General features: G+C 32.1%; 1 protein-coding gene and 1 pseudogene across 1 annotated transcript; one reads left to right on the forward strand and one right to left on the reverse strand.

The window, feature by feature from the left end:
* LOC18589230 lies at positions 4306-5319 on the reverse strand (annotated as a pseudogene).
* On the forward strand, positions 9086-10391 carry LOC18589232 (probable xyloglucan endotransglucosylase/hydrolase protein 23). The gene is made up of 3 exons (XM_007014114.2): positions 9086-9455; positions 9557-9750; positions 9847-10391. Exons 1-3 carry the CDS (start codon positions 9168-9170, stop codon positions 10244-10246), a joined length of 882 nt encoding a protein of 293 aa, XP_007014176.2. The 5' UTR covers positions 9086-9167; the 3' UTR covers positions 10247-10391.

The following is a 20363-nucleotide window of genomic DNA, read 5'->3' on the forward strand; positions in this document are numbered from 1 at the left end:
TTTATAGCTAGTGATTGTAAAGGAGAGGAAAGCAATTGGAAGGCTGAAAAAAAGGCTGTGTCCAGCTGGCTTAGGAATGAAAAAGAAATGGCTGTAAATAAATAGTGAATAGGACGAAAAATCTGGGTAGATTTTCACACGCGGTTTTGGCCAGATAGATATGAGAGGCTATGGGCGCGGCCCAGTTCCTCACCTTCCCGACACCAAAACACTGACATCATGGGTCCGCTTTCATTATGGTTCCTTATTTTCCCATTTCCCTGTACGTTACTTACTTTCTTCCCTCTGTCCTTTTGGTTGTGGGGTGATTATTGCGTTAAACGTTAAAGTTAATAGTACTGCCATATCCTGTAAAGTTAATTGGCTCGTTTACCACGACTCTATCGATGGAATTTAATACTCCCAATGGATACCTTGCAAGGACTAGATAAATAAATAAATACATAAAAAAGGGCAGTTACCTCCACCGCCCTCGGAGTCATAGAGTCGGTGGTTCCAAGTGTAGCTGGCTTGGAACCGGTCTAGTGCTCTTTTCCACCAAACGCCATCCAGCGTGTGGCCCAACTTGGCCTTCGCAATGGAGATAAAACCCCAGCCTCAGCCTGTCGCTTGCTACTTTTTGGCCGAAAGAAAAAGAGTCTCTACGATAAGTTCAATTATAATTTCAATTCCAGCTTTTGGAAAAGGACCCGAAGTTTATCGAACAATGATGAGCAATTAGTTTGATAAAGGTTGATATTTTAAAGTACAAGAACATGAAAAATATGCAAGTTCTAAAAAGATGTATTTTCATGAAAAATATTAAAATTAAAAATAAATTCTAAAATAAAATTTCTTTTGTAGAAACAATATACTATTACCAATTAGAATTTATTTGATAAATTTTGCAAACATAAAAGTAAAGCAAAAAATTTACATGAATTTTGACATATATTGTTCGGCAACCAATAAAAGGTCTGTTAGTTTCATATTTATAATATAATAAAGATGAATCATCCGTTAAGACACACAATCAATTAATTATTGAAAATGTATGAAGTTTGAAACTTAATCGTCTGGCCACTAATTAAGAAATATTAATTTACAAGTACATTATGGAAAAAAAAAGATGCAAAGCAATTATTAAGAAATAAAAAGAATGAAATTTTATTTCAATTTAAGCTTAGATATTCAAATACAATTACTTGTAAGTTGTAGAAAATTGTTTTACTTACCAGCAAATTACAATATTAAAAACCATTGTCTCAATTTAATAATCAATTTAGTTTTTTTTTTTGTATTTATAAGTGATTTACTAAATATATTTTAACTTATAAAGATATATTACAATAAGAGTATACCTCGTCTTAAATCAAATAGTTGTTTTGATATAAATTTTAAAGTTTTGACTTATCATTTATTATTGTTTGTTGAAGAGTACAATTTTTATAACAAACATTAAAATTGTCCCTGTCCAAAAAAACAGGTGCAGTAATGACACCTGCCCATAGTGCTTTGGCCAAGTTTATTTGATATGACAAATGGCTTGATTTAATTGGTTTGGGTATTGATTGGGTTATTTGTAGAAGGGTTTGAAAGGATTGGGTTTTGAGAGATGTGGGTTATAGTTCATTGGGTTTGTACTCGGACAAATAAAAACTTTGATCTGAAGTTAAATTAATTGTGTTTAAGGTTGAGTTGGTAGGAAATTAATGTCAATTTGGTTTACCAGAAATTTTTTTTTTAGTTTAGTTTAGTAATGTTAAATATAACCCTTTTATGGGATGACATTGTTTAAGGATTGTTTTTTCTTCTTTTTTATTACTTCACAAAGGTAGTTTGATTGTTGCGTTGTTCTTTTAGGGTAGTTTTTGAATTGATGATATATCTGTAAGCTAAAGTAGCTTAATAAATTCAAAAACTTAAAGTAAAATATTTAAATGAGATTTTTTTTATTGAAATTAAAAAAATTATTAAATATTTATTCTTTTAGCTTTTTAAGATGCAAAATTTTTTATTAAACTTTTATAATCAAATTCTTCTAATATAATATAAACTCTAAATTAAAGTAAAAAAATTTGTAAAGATTAAAACAATTGTACCTAATTGTTGAATACTTATTGCAAATTGCAAATGAAGCTCACAATTTTTTGAAGATAATAAAAGAACAAACTTCTTGTATATTCTTTGGAGAAAAATTAAAGTTAAACGAAGAAAGAGCAAATGAAAAAAGAATAATTCAAAAGTAAAAATTATACATTGAAAAAAAAATTGATTTTATATATAGAAAAAAAAATAGCTATTGAAAATCATTAAATGTGTTGATTGGAAATAAAAGAAATAAGTGAGAAAAAAATAACTATTGGAGATTAAAGACATATGACCGTTAGTTGATTGAAAATAAAAAAATATAGTTGAGAATTAATAGCATTCTAGAAATAGAAAGTGATACAAAATTAAGATTTATTAGACACATAAATAGATAAGTGTGAGAACAAATAATTTTATTAATTATTTTTTATTTTTATATATATTTTTAATTTTTATATATTTTTAATATAATTATTATAAAATTATAAATTCTTCCTAAATTTGGGGTCTCTCCAAATTGAGGACCTAAAGCCCTTGCTTGGGTGGCTTCACCTAAGGGCCGACCCTAAGTTTGATTTGGGTAATGTACTTTACCATGTTTAGACCTTTATGCTATAGAAAATGGGAGAAAGAATCATCTTTGATGGAAAATGTTAGGAAACAAGACTTTTTTTTGAAAGTTGGAGTTTTATTGATGAGGGAAGCTAGGATGCCATGAGGAGTCTTAAACAATAGTGGTGAAAGACTCTTCTTGGCATAGAAGCTGGCTTTTAGAAAGGCCCCGAACCGTACTAAAGCAAAAGAGCTGCTCAAAAAGCTATTGGCAGCAACAGCCCCTAAACAAAACTTAGTTTTGATTGTACCCTATTAAAGAAAAGAAGAAGAAAAAAAGAAGCATACAACCACAAGGGGCAAAAAGGCGTTCTTTAATGGAACAAAAAGAAGTGAACTACTCCGACCTAGCAGTCGCACAAGTCTCAAAAGTCAGGAGAAAAAAAACCAATGGTAAAGTCTCCTTGGTTCAGTCATTCCTCTTGAGGCTCTCAATGCAGCAGCCAAACACGAAGCCTCCCAGCTAGCAGCGTCACCCACCCCCTTATCAAGCTCAACGTTCATGCCCGATAACCAATGCCAAAACGTGACGCCTTGGCAAAGTCATCCCACAAAGGAAACAAGACCTTTAATCTTATTTGTTTCTTATTCTTTCGTTTAGAATTTTATGATATAGAGAATTGCAGGCTAGAGATAAATCTTGTTGTGGTGATGAATGTACTGTTTTATTCACAGTTAAAGTTGAGATCAGTTAATATAGATAAATATGCAAAGGTTGTTTGCTATGAATAGTTTCTTTTGACAGACCTGATTCAATCTCTTATTCCTCTTCTAGCTAAAGTGATCCAAACCTTCTCCACATAAAGTTCAAATCTACTTTTCTTAAATAAAAAAAAAAAATTAATTTCATGCTATGCTTATAAACCTTTTTTTTTTTGCAGTTCAAACATTTCCTTTGTGATTAAGGTTACAATTGCCTGAACCATATATTCACATGTATAAATATATGTTGTATCAACATAAATATATAATTAATTGAACACGTAACGTGGATTATATATTTTAAAAATTTAAAAATTAATAAGATGTGACAATTTTTATAGAAAAATGTCAAAAAGGATTTTTTTATTTCTCCAAGATAAACTTGGCTTTTGTCTTTTGCGGCAGCTTTTTCCCACGATAATTTGCGCTTGAGGTATTTGCTATTGCCATGAGAATCATGTGCGAATAAGATCATTCGTAGTGTCCTTCCAAAGTGCCCAAAATCAACAATCGGCATACTATCATAAATTGTCTCTGTAACGTGCAGTGACCTTTCTGTCTCTTTTATCTTTCTTTCTAGACACAACTGTGTTTTTTGGCCGCTCTACTGCTTTTAGGAGTGAAGCAGGCCAAAATTACAGTAAAAATTAATCCTATTAAAAATGTGATTCCAATGCTGTAGTTCCTAATTTGGTATCCATGTGTGTCAGTGTTACTGTATATAGGCTTACTGATTTGTCTTGTACAAAAAATACCTCTTGGTGTGCTTTTCTTATTAAAAACCATTATCTAATTCAGGTGACAACAACAAATTTAATAAACAAAGGAAACTCAGCTAATTAAGATGATATACTAGCTAGCGTGGTTTTGGTAATATGTATCGGATGTAAGTGTTTTTTTGTGCTGGCAATGTGCTTCTGACTATGTCGTAGCAGCACATTTTGGAGGGAGTCCCTGAGGGAATCGCTTTCTGTCAATGCAATAGTTGTAAACCATGTAATGCTTCTGCACCCACAGCAAACTTTCCAGGCTTGGTGCATCCAGCTCTTTTGCCAGCCACGAATATGAAGTGCCGGGATAAGCCCCTACCCCTGAGGGCCAAATGCAAGCTTGTGTGCTGAAGTTCTTGTAGGAAGCTTGTGAAAGGAGCTTTGGTCCAATCTGTTTTGACAAGGCCACCTCTTGTTGCCCAGTCATCAGCATTCCAAATACTAGAATGAATTCTCATTGCGCGGCTCTTGGGGAATGGAACTTTCGTTGAATCCACGTTCTTGAACTCTCTAATGGGGGTGCCATCAACATAGAAGCTGGAATGCATACACGAAGTGAGAAGAAAGGGTGAAAAGGAACAGGGTAATTCACTATGAATTTAAAGTTATTTAAGGGTTCTTACATGATGACATGGGGATTCCAGAGGATGGAATAGGTGTGGAAATCTACCGAAGGGTCAAACCAGAGGTGGAATTGTTGCTCTCTGTCTCCTTTACCTCCAGTAATTACATTAGTGTGAACAGTAGAAGGATCACCACTCAAATTCCCTACGAACTCGAAGTCTATTTCGTCCCATGTTGATCCTTTTGAGGCTAGCTGCAACATAAACAGACTTAGCGGAGAATATCCAAACTCATGACATTGTTAAATTTTAGTAGAAAATGCACAAATACTGCTTACATAGTAGGATGTGACAGTGCCAGCAGAGTTGCCAGGGACAAGTTTAAGCTGCATGGAAATCTTGCCAAATAGATACTCATTCTTGGATTGGCAAGCTGAGCCAGAGTCTTTATCAAGGGAGAGAGTGAGCAGCTCCCCATTGTTCAGTATCCTAACTCGGTCAAGTCCCCATGTGAGGTCAAAATCTTGGGAAAAGTTGCTAGCAAATGCAACCATCCATGGGAAAAGCACAAGAAAAACCATAAACTTCATTACTAGTGATGAATTAGCCTTATTAATAATTTGCCGAGAAAGGGATCTGAGAATTTCGAGGGGAAGTTCAGTGCGGGTGCATTGAGCTGGGGGTATCCTATATACACAAATATGTACATTTATATATATATATATATGACAAAGAGGGCATAAGGTTCATGTGCCATTTTGAGTGGTGGGGTGCTGATGAAGCACAGAAAGAGCGGGCTCGAACAGGTGGCAAGGAGGAGTGGCGGTCAAGGTCTTAAGGAATGCGCATGGCACACAAGTGACAGCCTATAGCCATGGCTTTGCAACACGCGGTGCCATGGCTCATGGGCTCATGGCTGATGAAAGGCTTTTGACCTTGTGTATGCCTAGCCTTTAGTTGGATTAATAGAAGACTGACCACAGTACTTGGGTTGTACACTTAATAGTCAAAATCTTAATTACCATACACCCATTACAAACTGCAAGAAGTAGTGTAGCATATATCTATTTACTTGGAAAGTATAAAAGCTTGAATTTAAAATTATTGCTATTTTTATTGCTCTGCTTTTTGCTTATGAAAGCAAAAAATAAAATTTGTATTATATTTGAATAAAGAACTATATATAATTATTAGTTATGAAAAACTAAAAAATTTTACTCATACATAACAAATTAAACACGAAATTCTACTTTTTTTTACTGATGTAATTTTAAAAATTTGATGAAAGCTAACTGGATGTGACGCTGGGCTACAGGACCATTCCTCCTCATCTTTTACTGGGCTGAGCTATCATATTGGCCCATGGCAGTGAGCAAGCATATCTGATCCATTTGTCAAAGGATTAATGTATATAGCAAGAGAAAGGCAGGCAACTGCCGGCTCACAGCTCAAATTAGCAAAGTAAGTGTATAATTGATAAGCGGATCCAGCATGGACACAATTACAAAGTATTTGGTACACGAGTTGTATCAGATAATACAATTAATACATTAAAATATAATTAACATATTTACATATGATGCGGTTCATTCATTTAGGCTTGATTAACTTGTTTAAGCATGATAAATTATTTTTTTAAAATATTAATTATTCAATAAATAAATTTAAATGCATTAGATATGTTCAGCAACATGACTTATTAATATGATTAATTAATTAAACATGTATAGATGAGTCATATACAGGCTATAGGTATATATCAACTTGCATAACACAATATTATAATTAGACACAAACATGATTATATAAAATTCTAATTCGTTTAAATTCATATAAGTATATCTTATCAAGGGATTGTATCCAAAAATATCAAATTTATGTCCAAGTTAACGGAAAAGAAGTCAGAATTTCTGTGACTATACTAATTTATTGTAGGTAATATGCTCATAAAAAAGGAATTGTGGGTGATTTATATGAATCACTAATGGGGTGGGAGAAGGGGGAGAAACCAAAAAAGAAAATAGCAAAGGAGGAAAGAAAAACGGACGATCCTCCTCACAGAAAGGAGTTAGCATTTTAAGCTCTTCAGTAATTTTTGTTTTCATCGCATGATACATGCAAGGATTTGTCCAAGTTCTCTGTTGATTCCCACCCTTAATTGGAAGGGACAACAAATTAAATTAATGAAACCTATGTTGAAGTCATTCTGCAAATTTGCCTTCACCTCTCCCCGCGCTGCTGCATCTGCTAAACTGAAGGGTATCCATGAAGGTTTTTTTCATTCTAACTTTCTATTTTATCATTTCACCTTTTAAATCTCATGCAGTTATGTCTTGTTCTTTTCCTTTACCTTTCGATGCTTTAATTTTGATAGTCTAACCCCAATTAGTTTGTTTCCATTGCTCATCGGACCTTGTTCCCTGTTAATCCAAATATATATAAATCATCCGGTGTATTACTTGAAAATTTTGTGGCCATGATTATGAATGAACTTGAAACAATTCCTCTTACATGTTAATAGATATCAGTATGATTTTTTGGGGTTCAAGAAATGGCTAAAAACCCATCATGCAATAGCTTAATATGCAAGCATGTAGCAGGACGGGCTAAAGGTAAATAAGATAACACCTTTAAAGCATAATCTAGCAATGAGAAATTATTGAAGATAAAAGATTGATTTTTCTTTTAATCTGCATTTATTCAATCATTTCTGGTGTAGGAGCAGAAATTGCAGAAACAGGCAGCAAACAGAGCTTCCAGTTTTCACTGTTTTCCTTTCTCTTGACAGGGTTGTATACCGAAATTATAAGGAAAACAGCAGAATGAGTTCTCTGAGGCTCAACAACATTCTTGCAATCTTCCTTGTTGCATCACTGGCTAGATTTGAGCCATCCCTCGGATTCTACCTTGGCCGAAGACACTTACACATTGTAAATTGGCTCGACAACCAAGAGCCTTTGATGGTCCGTTGCTGGTGCAATGGTGGTAGTTTGGGTACACATAATTTGAAATACAAAGAGGAATTCAGGTGGGAGTTTTTGGAAATAATTCCATTCCAGCATATGAAAATTGAATGTGACATGGAGTTCAACGATGGAGGGAAGCCAAGGAGAGGGCATTTCGTGGTGTTTGACTCTACACAAGAGGTTAGGAGGCGTGAGTGCTATAAATGGTGTAATTGGTCAGTCGGAATTTACGGCTTATATGCATATGATGAGGTTGATGAAAGATGGGACTACGAAATTCCATGGCCTAGTAAAAATACGTTTTAGCTAATTTCTTGCGATCGGGCTCTAGCCTGATCAAGGCTAAAGCCTTAGTTTCTTTATATTCACAATATTCTGCTTCTTTTGATTCAATAATTTGGAGAGGCAGACATGGAAATCTATCTGCTCTGCAGCATTTGATAAGGAATATCAATGGAAAATGGATTCCAGCTATATTAACTACATAACCACTGCAATAACTTTTTTGCTGATTTGAAACTCGTCATTTTCTTTATCAATAACTTTCAAGCACTTACGATGGTTTGGATTGAATTTGGGAGATTTTCGGCTCTTGGATCTTTTCAGACGTAGCTCATTTTGGCTAATCGGATTTATTTTTTCGAACTTATTATCTAACTTGAGTTTGCAATGCATTTATTAACAAAGCTATGTATAATAATGAGGACCACATTCGTTAATATTGTTTAGTATCTTGACAGAGAGTACTCATTTTAAAATTTAATGAATGTGAATTAAATTAGGATAATATTTTAAAAGATAAGATGTATTTCACTTTTGAATTTATAATTAAAGTTCCAAGTTTTAGTTTTATATTTTTTTAATTGCGTTTACGCCTTAGGGTAAGAACAAAATGGCCTCTTTTTCCAAACCCAACAGAATCCAATGCAATTTGCTCTTTCAGCTCTTATCTTTGTACGGGCTGGAACCTGACTCTGGCCTCCAGAGCTGGAGGACTTTTTCAAGGATTCGGAAGAGGAAATCTCTGCAAGAAATTAAAAACACCATCCTTTCCCCGTCTACAACAGAAGCTACTAGAAAACAACTATTAGGTGCTTGCCCCGTCAACTGATGACTGGTTCGAAATATACTCGCACGCTTATTTAATTTGTGGACTGGGGTAGGTTGGCATTACAACCTAGGAAGCAATTATGCTTATTCTATTATAAAATATTGGTCCTAGAAGCTGCATTTAATTGGACTGACTATAATTACGGTAAGGTTGCCCATTTTCAATGTGCTTGTTTATGGCATCCAGCTGTTCGGTTCCTAGATCACCCCACCAACCAACTTTCAATATTCAAGTAACATTCCCAACATTGCTCACAGCCCTATAAATAGCCACAAGCTCAAAGTTTTCAGTGCGTGACAATTCAAACTTATCAATCAATTGTCTATGCCTAAACTCCGTTTTCTGTAGTTATTTCCACCATCAACTATAGTCAATGGATACAGTTTCCTCTCATCCAAATGCATTAGAAATGTTCCTGATTACTTTTCTTATAGTTGAAACTTTCATGGTTGCTTCTGCTGGCAACTTCTACCAGGATGTTGATATCACATGGGGAGATGGTCGTGGAAAAATTCTCAACAGTGGCCAGCTTCTCACTCTCTCCCTTGATAAAGCCTCTGGCTCAGGCTTCCAATCCAGGAACGAATATCTATATGGAAAGTTTGATATGCAACTCAAACTTGTGCCTGGCAACTCTGCTGGGACCGTCACTGCCTACTATGTAAGCAACTTTTCCAGACAGTTTCCATATCAATTCAAAATTTTTTCGACAATTTCTATTGATCTGTTCAGTGGTAACACATTAATTCTTGTGTCCTGCAGGTAAAATCTCAAGGATCATCATGGGATGAGATAGATTTTGAGTTCTTGGGGAACCTAAGTGGTGATCCTTATATTGTCCACACTAATGTTTATACAAAAGGTAAAGGTGACAGAGAGCAACAATTCTACCTCTGGTTCGACCCAACTACTGATTTTCACACCTACTCAATTCTCTGGAACTCTGAACACATTATGTAAGTATACAAAAATCAACATGCCATCTAAGCCTCGCATTTTTATCATGTAAATATATCTCAACTTTGCAATAACTTATATTTTCTTTGTTGCAGTTTCTATGTAGATGGTAGACCAATCAGGGAGTTCAAAAACCTGAAGCCTGCTGGTGTTCCATACCCAAAAAACCAACCCATGAAATTGTACTCTAGCCTCTGGAATGCTGATGACTGGGCCACGAGAGGAGGCCTCGTTAAGACAGACTGGAGCCAAGCCCCCTTTACAGCTTCTTTCAGGAACTTCAATGCCAATGCTTGCATCTGGTCTAATGGAGTCTCTTCTTGCAGTTCAAATTCATCTTCTAATAATGCCTGGTTTTCACAAGAGCTGGATTCTTCTGGTCAAAAAGTGCTAAAATGGGTGCAAAGGAATTACATGGTTTACAATTATTGCAAAGACGCAAAACGTTTCCCTCAGGGCTTCCCTGTTGAATGCACTGTTACTAATAGAAAATAGAATAAGATGAAGTCGTTTCAGCGAGAACATTTTGTAGTGTAATTCTTTAAGCAAAGTTGATACCATAATTGTTTCGAGTTATTTGTATGATCATATACTACAATTCTATAAATAAAATTTGAAACTACTGCACTTTTCATTTGTTCCTTGAAAGCCTATAGCTATAATGATACAGGGAAATGTTTAGTGTGAGAACTAAAAAAAATGCTTAATGTTACTACTCAGATTTTAATTTCTTGTACCAAATAGTCGGACCAATAATTAGGGTTGAGTAAAATTACATCGAAGTAATGACCCAATTCAACTAAATGTAATTTGGGTAAAATGATTATTGACTTCATATGTTTTTGAGAATAACAAAATATTCTTATTCATTGATATCTAATTATTTTATTTAAGTGTGCAGGATAAAGTTTAAAACTTTTAATATATTTGTTGTTTGGAAGCAAGTCAAGAAGTTTGCTTAATTATAAGATTGGTTAATCAGTTAAAGAAGCAGATAAGAAAAGACTTAGTGAAGACAACATATTGTTAATTCATTAACATAGAGCCTTAACCAATTAAGGCAAAGTTGGGTGTTTGGTAAGAGCAAGATAGAAGAGCCTTAATCAGTTAGTACTAGGCTTAACTGATTAAGAAGGCGCTGGATGCTGAAAACAAATGCATGCTAATCGATTAACGAGTTTGGTTAATTGATTAGAAGACAAGGCTTTCGTACCTTCAAGCATCAAAATCAAATTTGAAAGAAGGTTGACCGTTAAAGGGAGTCAAAATGGGAAAAATTCAAATTCAAAGAACTTTTAATTGGTTAAAGCTAATTTTAATCATTTAAGGTTGATGGAAGTGAAGCCTCAATTAGTTAAAGGGAAAGCTAACCAATTAAAGGAAGACTGCTAAATAGAGAAAAATAAAAACAGAAAGTTTGTAATCAGTTAGAACCTCCTCTAATCGATTAACATAGTGTGCACAGCTGCAAGACAGTGTATGACAGAGAAGTTCTAATTGGTTAGAACTTACTTGTAACCAGTTAACGGAACACTATCTGCCTATTTAAAAAGAGCCGCTAGAAGACAAAATAACAGCTAGTAACTGTTAGAAATTGTCTCTAACGGCTAGAATTAGTCTCCAAAGTATTTAAATCTTCTCCAACAGTCAAAAATCATATAAAGAAGCAACCAAGAGTGATTTTGAGCTTAAAACATCCAAAAACCTTCTCTTAACACTTGTATTCCACTCTTATCTTTGTGAAAGTGTTTGTGCTGAAGTTTGTACAACTTAGATTAGTTAGGTGATCATTTTTACCTCATTTTATTTTCTATTTCTTGTTTAGTAAGAGTGTGCGAGACACTTTAAGGGGTAGTCTAAGCTAAGGAAAGCTTAGGACTTGCTATAAAAGGGTTTTGACCTTGGGTTAAAAGCTCACATTGTAAAAGTTTGGTAGAAACTGTTAATTCCATTAGTTTTAGTGAAGTTAGGTTGAAAGTCTTTGATTGGGAAGATCAAGGTAGTGGAAGTAAGTCAGGTGGACCGAACCACAAGAAATATTGTATTTTGTACACTTCTCTGAACCTTTCTTTACTTGGTGTTAATTAACCTTCACAAGTTCTCAACCATCCATCTTAAATCTTCCAAACAGTTTTTAAATTTCTGGATTTAAATCTAAAATATTTTTAAAGTACTATTTGCCCCCCCTCTAGTACTCTTTTTGGGACTAACAACGATGAGGTCTGATTGGTCCAAAAAATTTGGTCCAATTGACTTATTTGGTCAGTTTTTGATCATAAAATTTTTAAATTGAACTGACCAAAAGATCAGACTAATAATAATAATTATAATAGTATATATTTTTTAAATTTATATTTTTCTATTACTTAGTTAATGATATGCGATTGTTGATTGTCTTATGTTAGATAGTCTAATTTTGTGGATGTTAATTTTATTATCTTTGTTATGTTGAATCTTGAATGCTAGAATTTAGAAGTTGAAACTTTTGAATGTTAATTTGATGGATTATTTGAAAAGACATAATTAATTATGTGAGTGAAAGCACAAATGTTATATTTTTTTAATGTTTAAATTATTTGTATATTTTATAATTATAGATGAGGTTTATAAATTTCAATCTTATAATTCGAAAAAGAAAAACTGAAAAAATTTCAGTTTTTTTGGTCCAAAACCGAACTGATCAAATCAATTTGATGTTTTGTCAATTCGATCGTCCTTTAAGTTTGGTTGATTTTTTAAAAAAGGTTGGTCCATTTGATCTTTAGATATGACAGACTGAACTAACAGAACCAACCAACTGCTCACCCTTACCGATAACTTAGTACAATTTTATATTATATATTAATTACTAATTTCAATAATCAATAATATTATTAAATATAATTATCTTAAAAATAATTTGATAATACTATCAAATATAATCTTTAAATTATATTATTTAGTATTGTGAGTGCATAATAGAATTTAATATTATTATTTAATAGAATATTTAATATTACTTAATCATATTGAACAGAAGAAATTTAATAAGATAATTTTATACTATATTATTCAATATAACTTTAATATTGTATTCTTTATTAATGCATTATAAAATTTAATAAAATATAATTTAAAAATATTAATTAATCGAGTATCTAATACTAAATAAATTAATAATACTAATTCATTTAAAATAATAAAATGATAATTTAATTACCAATTATATTACTATTATTATTTAGTATAAATTATAAATCAATAATATTACTATTTATTGATATTATTTTATATTATAATATTTAAATTTATTACTAAATTGTTTTATTATTTTATATGAAATATTCTAATGTTATAAGTTATTTATATCAACTCATATAATTTAAAAATACAATTAACTAATATTGTAATTTATATAATAAATTTTAATGTACAATATGTTTTATATAATTATATATTATTAAATATTAAATTATTTAACATTTAACATTTATGTTAGTTAATATTTTGCATAATTATAATACTTTCATTTAAATGATATTAAACTATAATATAATTAAATGGTAACATTTAATATTATCATTTAAAAATGTTAAATACCATTATTTTAAATTTATTTAAAAGATACAAAAATTATTATTATTTCATATTTTATTTATCAAATACATTGTTATTTTTATTTAATTTTTAAAATTTTAGTTTTGTATTGAATTGTTATGTTTGCAATAATTTTATGTATTTTCTCAACATATAACAATATTACTTTGACCAAACTTATTTTATGTTTTCAAACAAAACAAAACAAAAATAAAAATTTTGATAACAAAAACATAAGGTGAGGCCAGCATTACCACCTCGTTTAAACCATTTTTCTCTTTTGTCTCTCTAATTCTTTTCTATTGTCTTTTTTATTCCCCTCCCACAACTTTACTAATATAACTAGTTGGGGAAGATAGCTTTTAGCGGCGCCACCTGCTCTTATTGGAGGCTGAAACTTCCAATTTATTCAATGCCATAGTTAAGACAGTATAAAGCCATTAGCATCAACATCATCAACATTCATAGAGAAGGTAACACTTGTTGCCTATGCTTTAATGTATTTAAGATATTTTGGTATATATTTTAACTCTTAATATCTTAATAATGTGTTATCTTGGGATTGTCATAAGACTCTTAATAGAAATGTTAGAACTTAGAATTATTCTATTTTGAAGGATTTTATATGAGTTTCTGATACTTACAAATTATTAAAATCTATTTGGAGGCTTCTTTGAAGAATTTTATTTGTCATGTTTTTTTTTTTTCCATCTGATTACTTTAAAGTAGCAATAGTAGTGCTCTAAGAGCAAAAGGCCTTTAAGACCTAGAGTTTAATTAAGTTTAGACACATAAGTTTTCACGTTTATGTATTAGCCATGGTAGTAATGGGGTGAGATTAGTTGGTTTAAGTCTTCAAATTCAATATTTTTTATATAGAATTCCATTAACTTACAAGTATAAGATTTTTTTACTTTTGTAAATACGATGCAATTCCATATATTTGCTATCTAGTTATAATAGTACCTACGAGTATCTTGACAATTGACATATTAACAGTTTACTCAGTATAATCAAGCACTGTCTACAAAATGAAACTCCATGGAGTGCAAGGAAGATTGGGTTTCCAATTGAAGGTAAAGTTAAATAAGCTTAAAACTTTCCTCAAACATTTGAATAAGGAGGTGTTTGGATATATGATAGCAATATTTCCAAACTTGAGAATAAATTGGAGGAGTTGGATGCCGTGGGAAATCAAAAAGGCCTCACCGAGGAGGAGCTGTAAAGGAAGAGAGACATGGTATCGACTTTGTTAAAAGCTTCACAAAGCAAAGAATACATGTGGCATCAAAAATTGAGAATAAATGGTTGAATGAGGGGGATAAAATTACTAAATTCTTTCATAGTAAAGCTAAGGTTCATGCTAGACACAACCATATTAGTGGACTGAAAAGGAATGGTGTATGGGTCATAAATCTCAAGGAGATTAGAAAAGCAACAATTGACTACTTTCTTACACTCTTTTAGAGAGATCGATGGGTTTAACCTTGCCTTGAGGGGTATGCCTTTAAAAGGCTCAATGAGGATATGGCAATGAGCTTAGAGGTTCCAATGACAATGGAAAAGTTGAAAAAGGCGATATGGGAATGTGATGAGTTTGAGGCTCCTAGACTAGATGGTATCAATTTAAACTTTTTTAAGAAGTCTTGAGATTTGGTAATGGGGTGAAATTTTGGACTTCATATTGGATTTCATGTCATCAGGAAAATTTAATAAGGGCTTCAACTCAACTTTTATTATCTCAATTCCTAAAGTGGAGAATCTGATGGTCTTAAAAGAATTTCAAATTATTAGTTTGGTGAATTGCTTTATAAAATTTTGGCAAAGTTTTTAGCTAATCAATTGAAATGGGTGATTGGTCATGTGATTAGTGAGACTCAAAGTGCTTTTGTTACTGGTTGCCAAATTATGGACAGTGTGCTACTAGCAAATTAGTTGATGCACAATATGCAGAAGAAAATGTGGAACTCGGAGGGTGTGGCACTAAAGCTAGACTTCAAATATGCTTATGAGTGCATGGAATGAAGTTTTTTGATGTTCATAGCGCGAGATGGGCTTTGGTGAAAGATGAAGGGAATAGATGTTTGAATGTATCTCCATAGTGAGAATATCTATTTTGGTGAATGACACACCCAAAATTACAATGAGGAAAGGAATTAGACAAAGGGATCCATTTTCACCAGTCCTTTTTCTTATGTTAATTGATACATTACCTTTGATGTTGGTTTAAGAAGAAAGTTTAGAATTATTTAGAGAAATCAATTTTATCGAGAGTGGTTTGAGGATCTCTCATATATAATTTGCAAACAATGCAACTCTCTTTGTGGAGGAGGGTGTGCAGGGTGCCATTAACATTCAAAAGATCTTGAAGGGTTTTGAATTAATTTTCGTTAAGAATAAATTTTTGAAAATTTAGTCTATTTCTCATTGGTATTGGGACTAAGTGGGGGGAGGATATGGCCAAAATTTTAAGGTGTCAAGTGTGCATATTGCCTTTTCCTACTCAAGTATTCCTTTAGGGACCAGTTCAAGAAGTAAAGTGGTTTGGGAGCCAATTGTTGATAAATTTAGGAAAAGATTAGCTTTATAGCAGAAAAAGTGTATTTCTTTTAGCAGTAGCATGACATTGATTAATTATGTCTTGAATTCACTTCTAATTTATTATCTTTCTATATTTTAAGAACTAAAAGGAGTGTTGAAAAAACTTGAACGAATTAGGAGTAATTTTTATAAGGGTGGTAAAGAATGAAAAAAGATGGCGAAGGTTCATCGACGAATGATGCGTAAACTTAAGGCACTAAGAGTTTTAGGCGTATTGAACCTGTCACACAAAAACTTAAGCCTTTTGGAGAAATGGCGGTGCCATTAAGGTGAGGAAAGGAATGCCTTATGGAAGAGGTTGATAACCGAAATGTATGGTGTTAACATGTTAGAGTGAGCCTTGCAACCAATTGGATTGGTTAATGCTTAGATCCAATCATGCAATCATATCATATATGCTGAATTATTAAAGGTTTTCCTTTATCAATAAGACAATAATTATAAGTTTGTTGAATGAACTCCATAAGATTAACATGCCTTGCGAAGGAAATTGTAAAGTTTTACAATTATAAGATCACTGTGCATTAAAGCATTATCTTTAAATGTTCTTAGTTTATGTATCATTGAGACTAAACATCAATAATGCCTAGAGACTAGTATATTTATATACCTTACTTGAGAAGTAAGCAATCAATCTCATAGGTTACAGTGTAAAAATACTTGGAACTAGAATGTGGGTGCTTGTTTTTAGAACAGGTTCATTGAATATGACTTACCATGAGAAGTGCGTTTGATATCTCACTCTAGTGTCTATGCAATACTTTTCATGTGTCAGTCGTGTAAGTACTCTTTAGACTTGAGACATCGAGTTGTTTTATATGTAAAGTGTTGTATTTTGATTTCATCTCTATAGGTCCTATTAAGGATGCAAAAATAGGATATTGTTAGGTATAACATGAAGCATGTGAAGGCAAAAGAGTGGTTAAGATAGGAATTATCACCTCAAGTGATTTAGGGTACATATACTAATTGTTCTTGGTTGATATTAGCTTATTGAAGTCCTTGGCCAAGGCGACTTAGAGATTATGAAAGGAATTTCATAAGTCTTTGTAAAGTTAATGATCTAATTACAAGAATGAATATGGAGATCAATGAGAGTAGACGTTACACCATATTCTTATCATATCTAGGATATATGATGGGGATAAATTACATTGAAAGGTTGATCACTGAAAGATTGAGTCAAACTATCTTAACTTTTCTAACATTTGGGTGGCCATGATGAATTGCTAGATCCTACTATTGGTCTATGAACTTTAGATAGTTAATTTGATTAATGATAAATTTAAAATTTAAATTTATTTAATTCTAAGTTTAACTTAAAGATTATATCTTAAGTTCATTGCCAACATGTTAAAAGCCTAATAGGTCACACATTGAAATGAATATTAAAAATTAAATGAGAAAAGGTAACTCAGTTAGACTTAATCAAATTAGAAGTTATAAGCTTTTTAAGGACTTAATTAAATAGTTTAATTAAGTTATTGGATTAATTGACAATTACATAAAAGTTGTGTAATTGACATAATTAGGGTTAAATTAATCTAAGGTATAAATACCTTGCTATAGCCTCCCAATACAAAAGAAGCCTACACACTTGAAAAAAATTCTTACCCTAGCCAGCCTTGTGAAGAGAAAATTATTTTCTCTCACTTAATATTTTGTGTGTGTTCGGCTTTAAGGTTGTTTTGTATTGGATTTGAGTTTATGGCACTCATCTTTGCTACCACATAGACATGGCATAGCACTCTCAATCCTTGAAGAAGGATTTTCTGATTCATTGGTGTGGATCATCGTTAGAGGTTGCACAAGTATTTCTTGGACAGTTTTGGTTTGTAACAATCGAGTTGAGGTGGTTGAGTCTTTTGAGATTGTTTTGGTGGTTTAATAAAGGATTCATCAACCTTTGTTGTTATGGTAATATGATCTAATCATATGGCTTTATTTTACATTTTGATTTAGTGCTCAATATGGCATGAATGAGATCCTAAAAGGGTGAGATGCATTTTATTTGTTTATTTTTTTTCGTTGCGATTTTGTTTGTATTTAATGCATGACCAGCACTCATCCAATAATGGTATCAGAGCCCTTTTTATGCCATTTGAGTGCTTGTTCATGTTCAATTGATGATTGATTAACAAACAGTTGTTTTGCATTTTGATTTGATGCATTTCTTAGTAAGACTGATTTCTTCAAAATTTATTTTTTAATTCCATTTTTTGTTCTATCCAGCAATGATTTTACCCCTTTTAATATTGTTTTAATTAATTTAAATCATTTTTAAGACTTACTTAATGTGTGTTTTAATTTGTGTAAAGGAAGCACTAAAAAAGAGCACCAATAAAGGTTGGATTTGGAGGTTGTCTTGCAAAAAACAGAATACGCGATTTTAGGTGCAGATTTTTCACTTGTAATTTGCTTATTTTCCAGCAAAGAGAGTGTGAAATCATTTCACATTAATTGTAGGAAAGTAGACAACAAATAATCATGAAAAGTTTGTGATTTTAGGGGTTAAAATTGAGCAAGAAAGAAGTAAAAAATGAAAGTTGTCCTGTTGTAGGTTTAGCACGCATATATGCGGTTTAGATGGAATTTTTTATTTTATTTTGTGCTTAATTTCCAACAAAGAAAATGTGTAATTGTTACACACTAATTTCTTAGATATGTAGATAGCAAAATCATGAATTGTTTATGACTTAAGAAGCTGAATTTAAGTATAAAGTAAAGTTGAACCAAATCTGCCTGCTAAAAAATTTCAACATATGTTTTGGCTCTTTTATTGCAAAATTGTTTTACAATAATTCTGAAAAATTCTAGAATTGATATCACCATGAAGTTGTTCATGTGTGAGGTTAGAATTAGGTCGAAAATATGTTTTAAAGATTACTGAAAAATGATGAAATTTTGGAAGCTTTTTCACCTAGTGCCGCGACTACCAATGAGCAAAGGTTGCTCCAAAGGCTACCCCACTTAGTTGCTTGAATTGCCATTGGCCCTTGGTTGGGTGGCAAGTTGTCACACAAGGCAACAAGCAATGGTCAATAAGAATTCTTGCTTTGGTTGATCATTGAATCCTTAAATGTTAGGATGTGCACCTAAAATCATAAATATGATCCTTAATTGATTTTAATCAATAATTTGATTGAGATCAAATCTTCAAATCAATTAAGTGTTCCTCATTTGGATGAAGACTCCCTAATTCGATTAGGAAAGCTTTTTAATTAAGGAAAATTTACTAGTGAACTAAGACTTCTAATAATGGTTAAAACTCTAAAATTATTAAATGGATAATGCAAGATTATAAAGTGGATAAAGACCTTCCTAAAATACTTAGGATGAGCTTCTAGATTTAGAAAGTTTCCTAAAATGTTTAGGCTAAATATGGAAAGTCTCTTAAAATGTTTAGGAAATAGTTAGAAGTTTCCCAAAATGTTTAGGATACATGATTAGGATCATGATACCTTCCTAAATGGTTTAGGATAGTGAAATACCCCATACTTCGATATGGTGATAAATAAAGCTGAGCAAATGCAAATTGAGGTCAATTAAAATGTTTAAAAGTGATAAGAGACGAAAGAAGTAGTTTAGGATAAAATATTTCGCAAGTGAGAAAATAACAATAAAATAATAATAATTTTATCGTAGGAGAATTGGTGAGATAAAAGGCGATTCGAAAGTCAAGTGAGGCATAATAAGGTATTTCAGGTACCAAGGAGACAAGATAAAATTTTTAAAATATTAATATTTAGCCGGATGTCGAAATCAGTCATGAAGAAGGATCATATGGTTGATCCAAGTGGAGGAGAAGATGACAAGCCCGACTCTATAAAAATATTTGTCATGACATACATGTGATGGATAGCATGTTTGCATGCTAAGAGAGTCCCGAAAAAAATTTACAAAAGTCAGTATTGTACCTAGAGGTACAACAAAATTGAGTTAAAACTCGAACTAGATCAAATAGAGAATTTACGATGAAATTAAGAATTTTAAAGTCCCAAAATGGTTTAATATGGTGATTCGGAGTTCGAGGATCAATTTGGAGTCAAACTGAAATTTTCGCTATCTAGGGGCAAAATGGTCATTTACCACCTGAGGACAAAATGGTAATTTTTAAAAAATATTTTTGGCCCCATTTGACTTATTGGAGTAAAATTTGAAGTTTAGAAGTGAAAAATTTTAATTTCAATATAATTTGGAGTAAAAGGGTAAAATGGTAATTTTACCATCCGTAATCGAAAATTTAATTTTTGAAAAGATTTTGATCAAATTTAATTATTTGGAGTGTGAAATGAGTATGAGGAGTGAAAATTATGCATTATGGCAAATTTTCAATCTTTGGGGTAAAAATATAATTTTTGAAAAGTTCAGGGGCAAAAGTGTAATTTTGAAAAATTTACTCCACCAAAACTTTGGAAAAATCTGAAAATTTCAC

This window comes from Theobroma cacao, chromosome 9 (assembly GCF_000208745.1).
Source record: "Theobroma cacao cultivar B97-61/B2 chromosome 9, Criollo_cocoa_genome_V2, whole genome shotgun sequence".
NCBI lineage: Eukaryota > Viridiplantae > Streptophyta > Magnoliopsida > Malvales > Malvaceae > Theobroma > Theobroma cacao.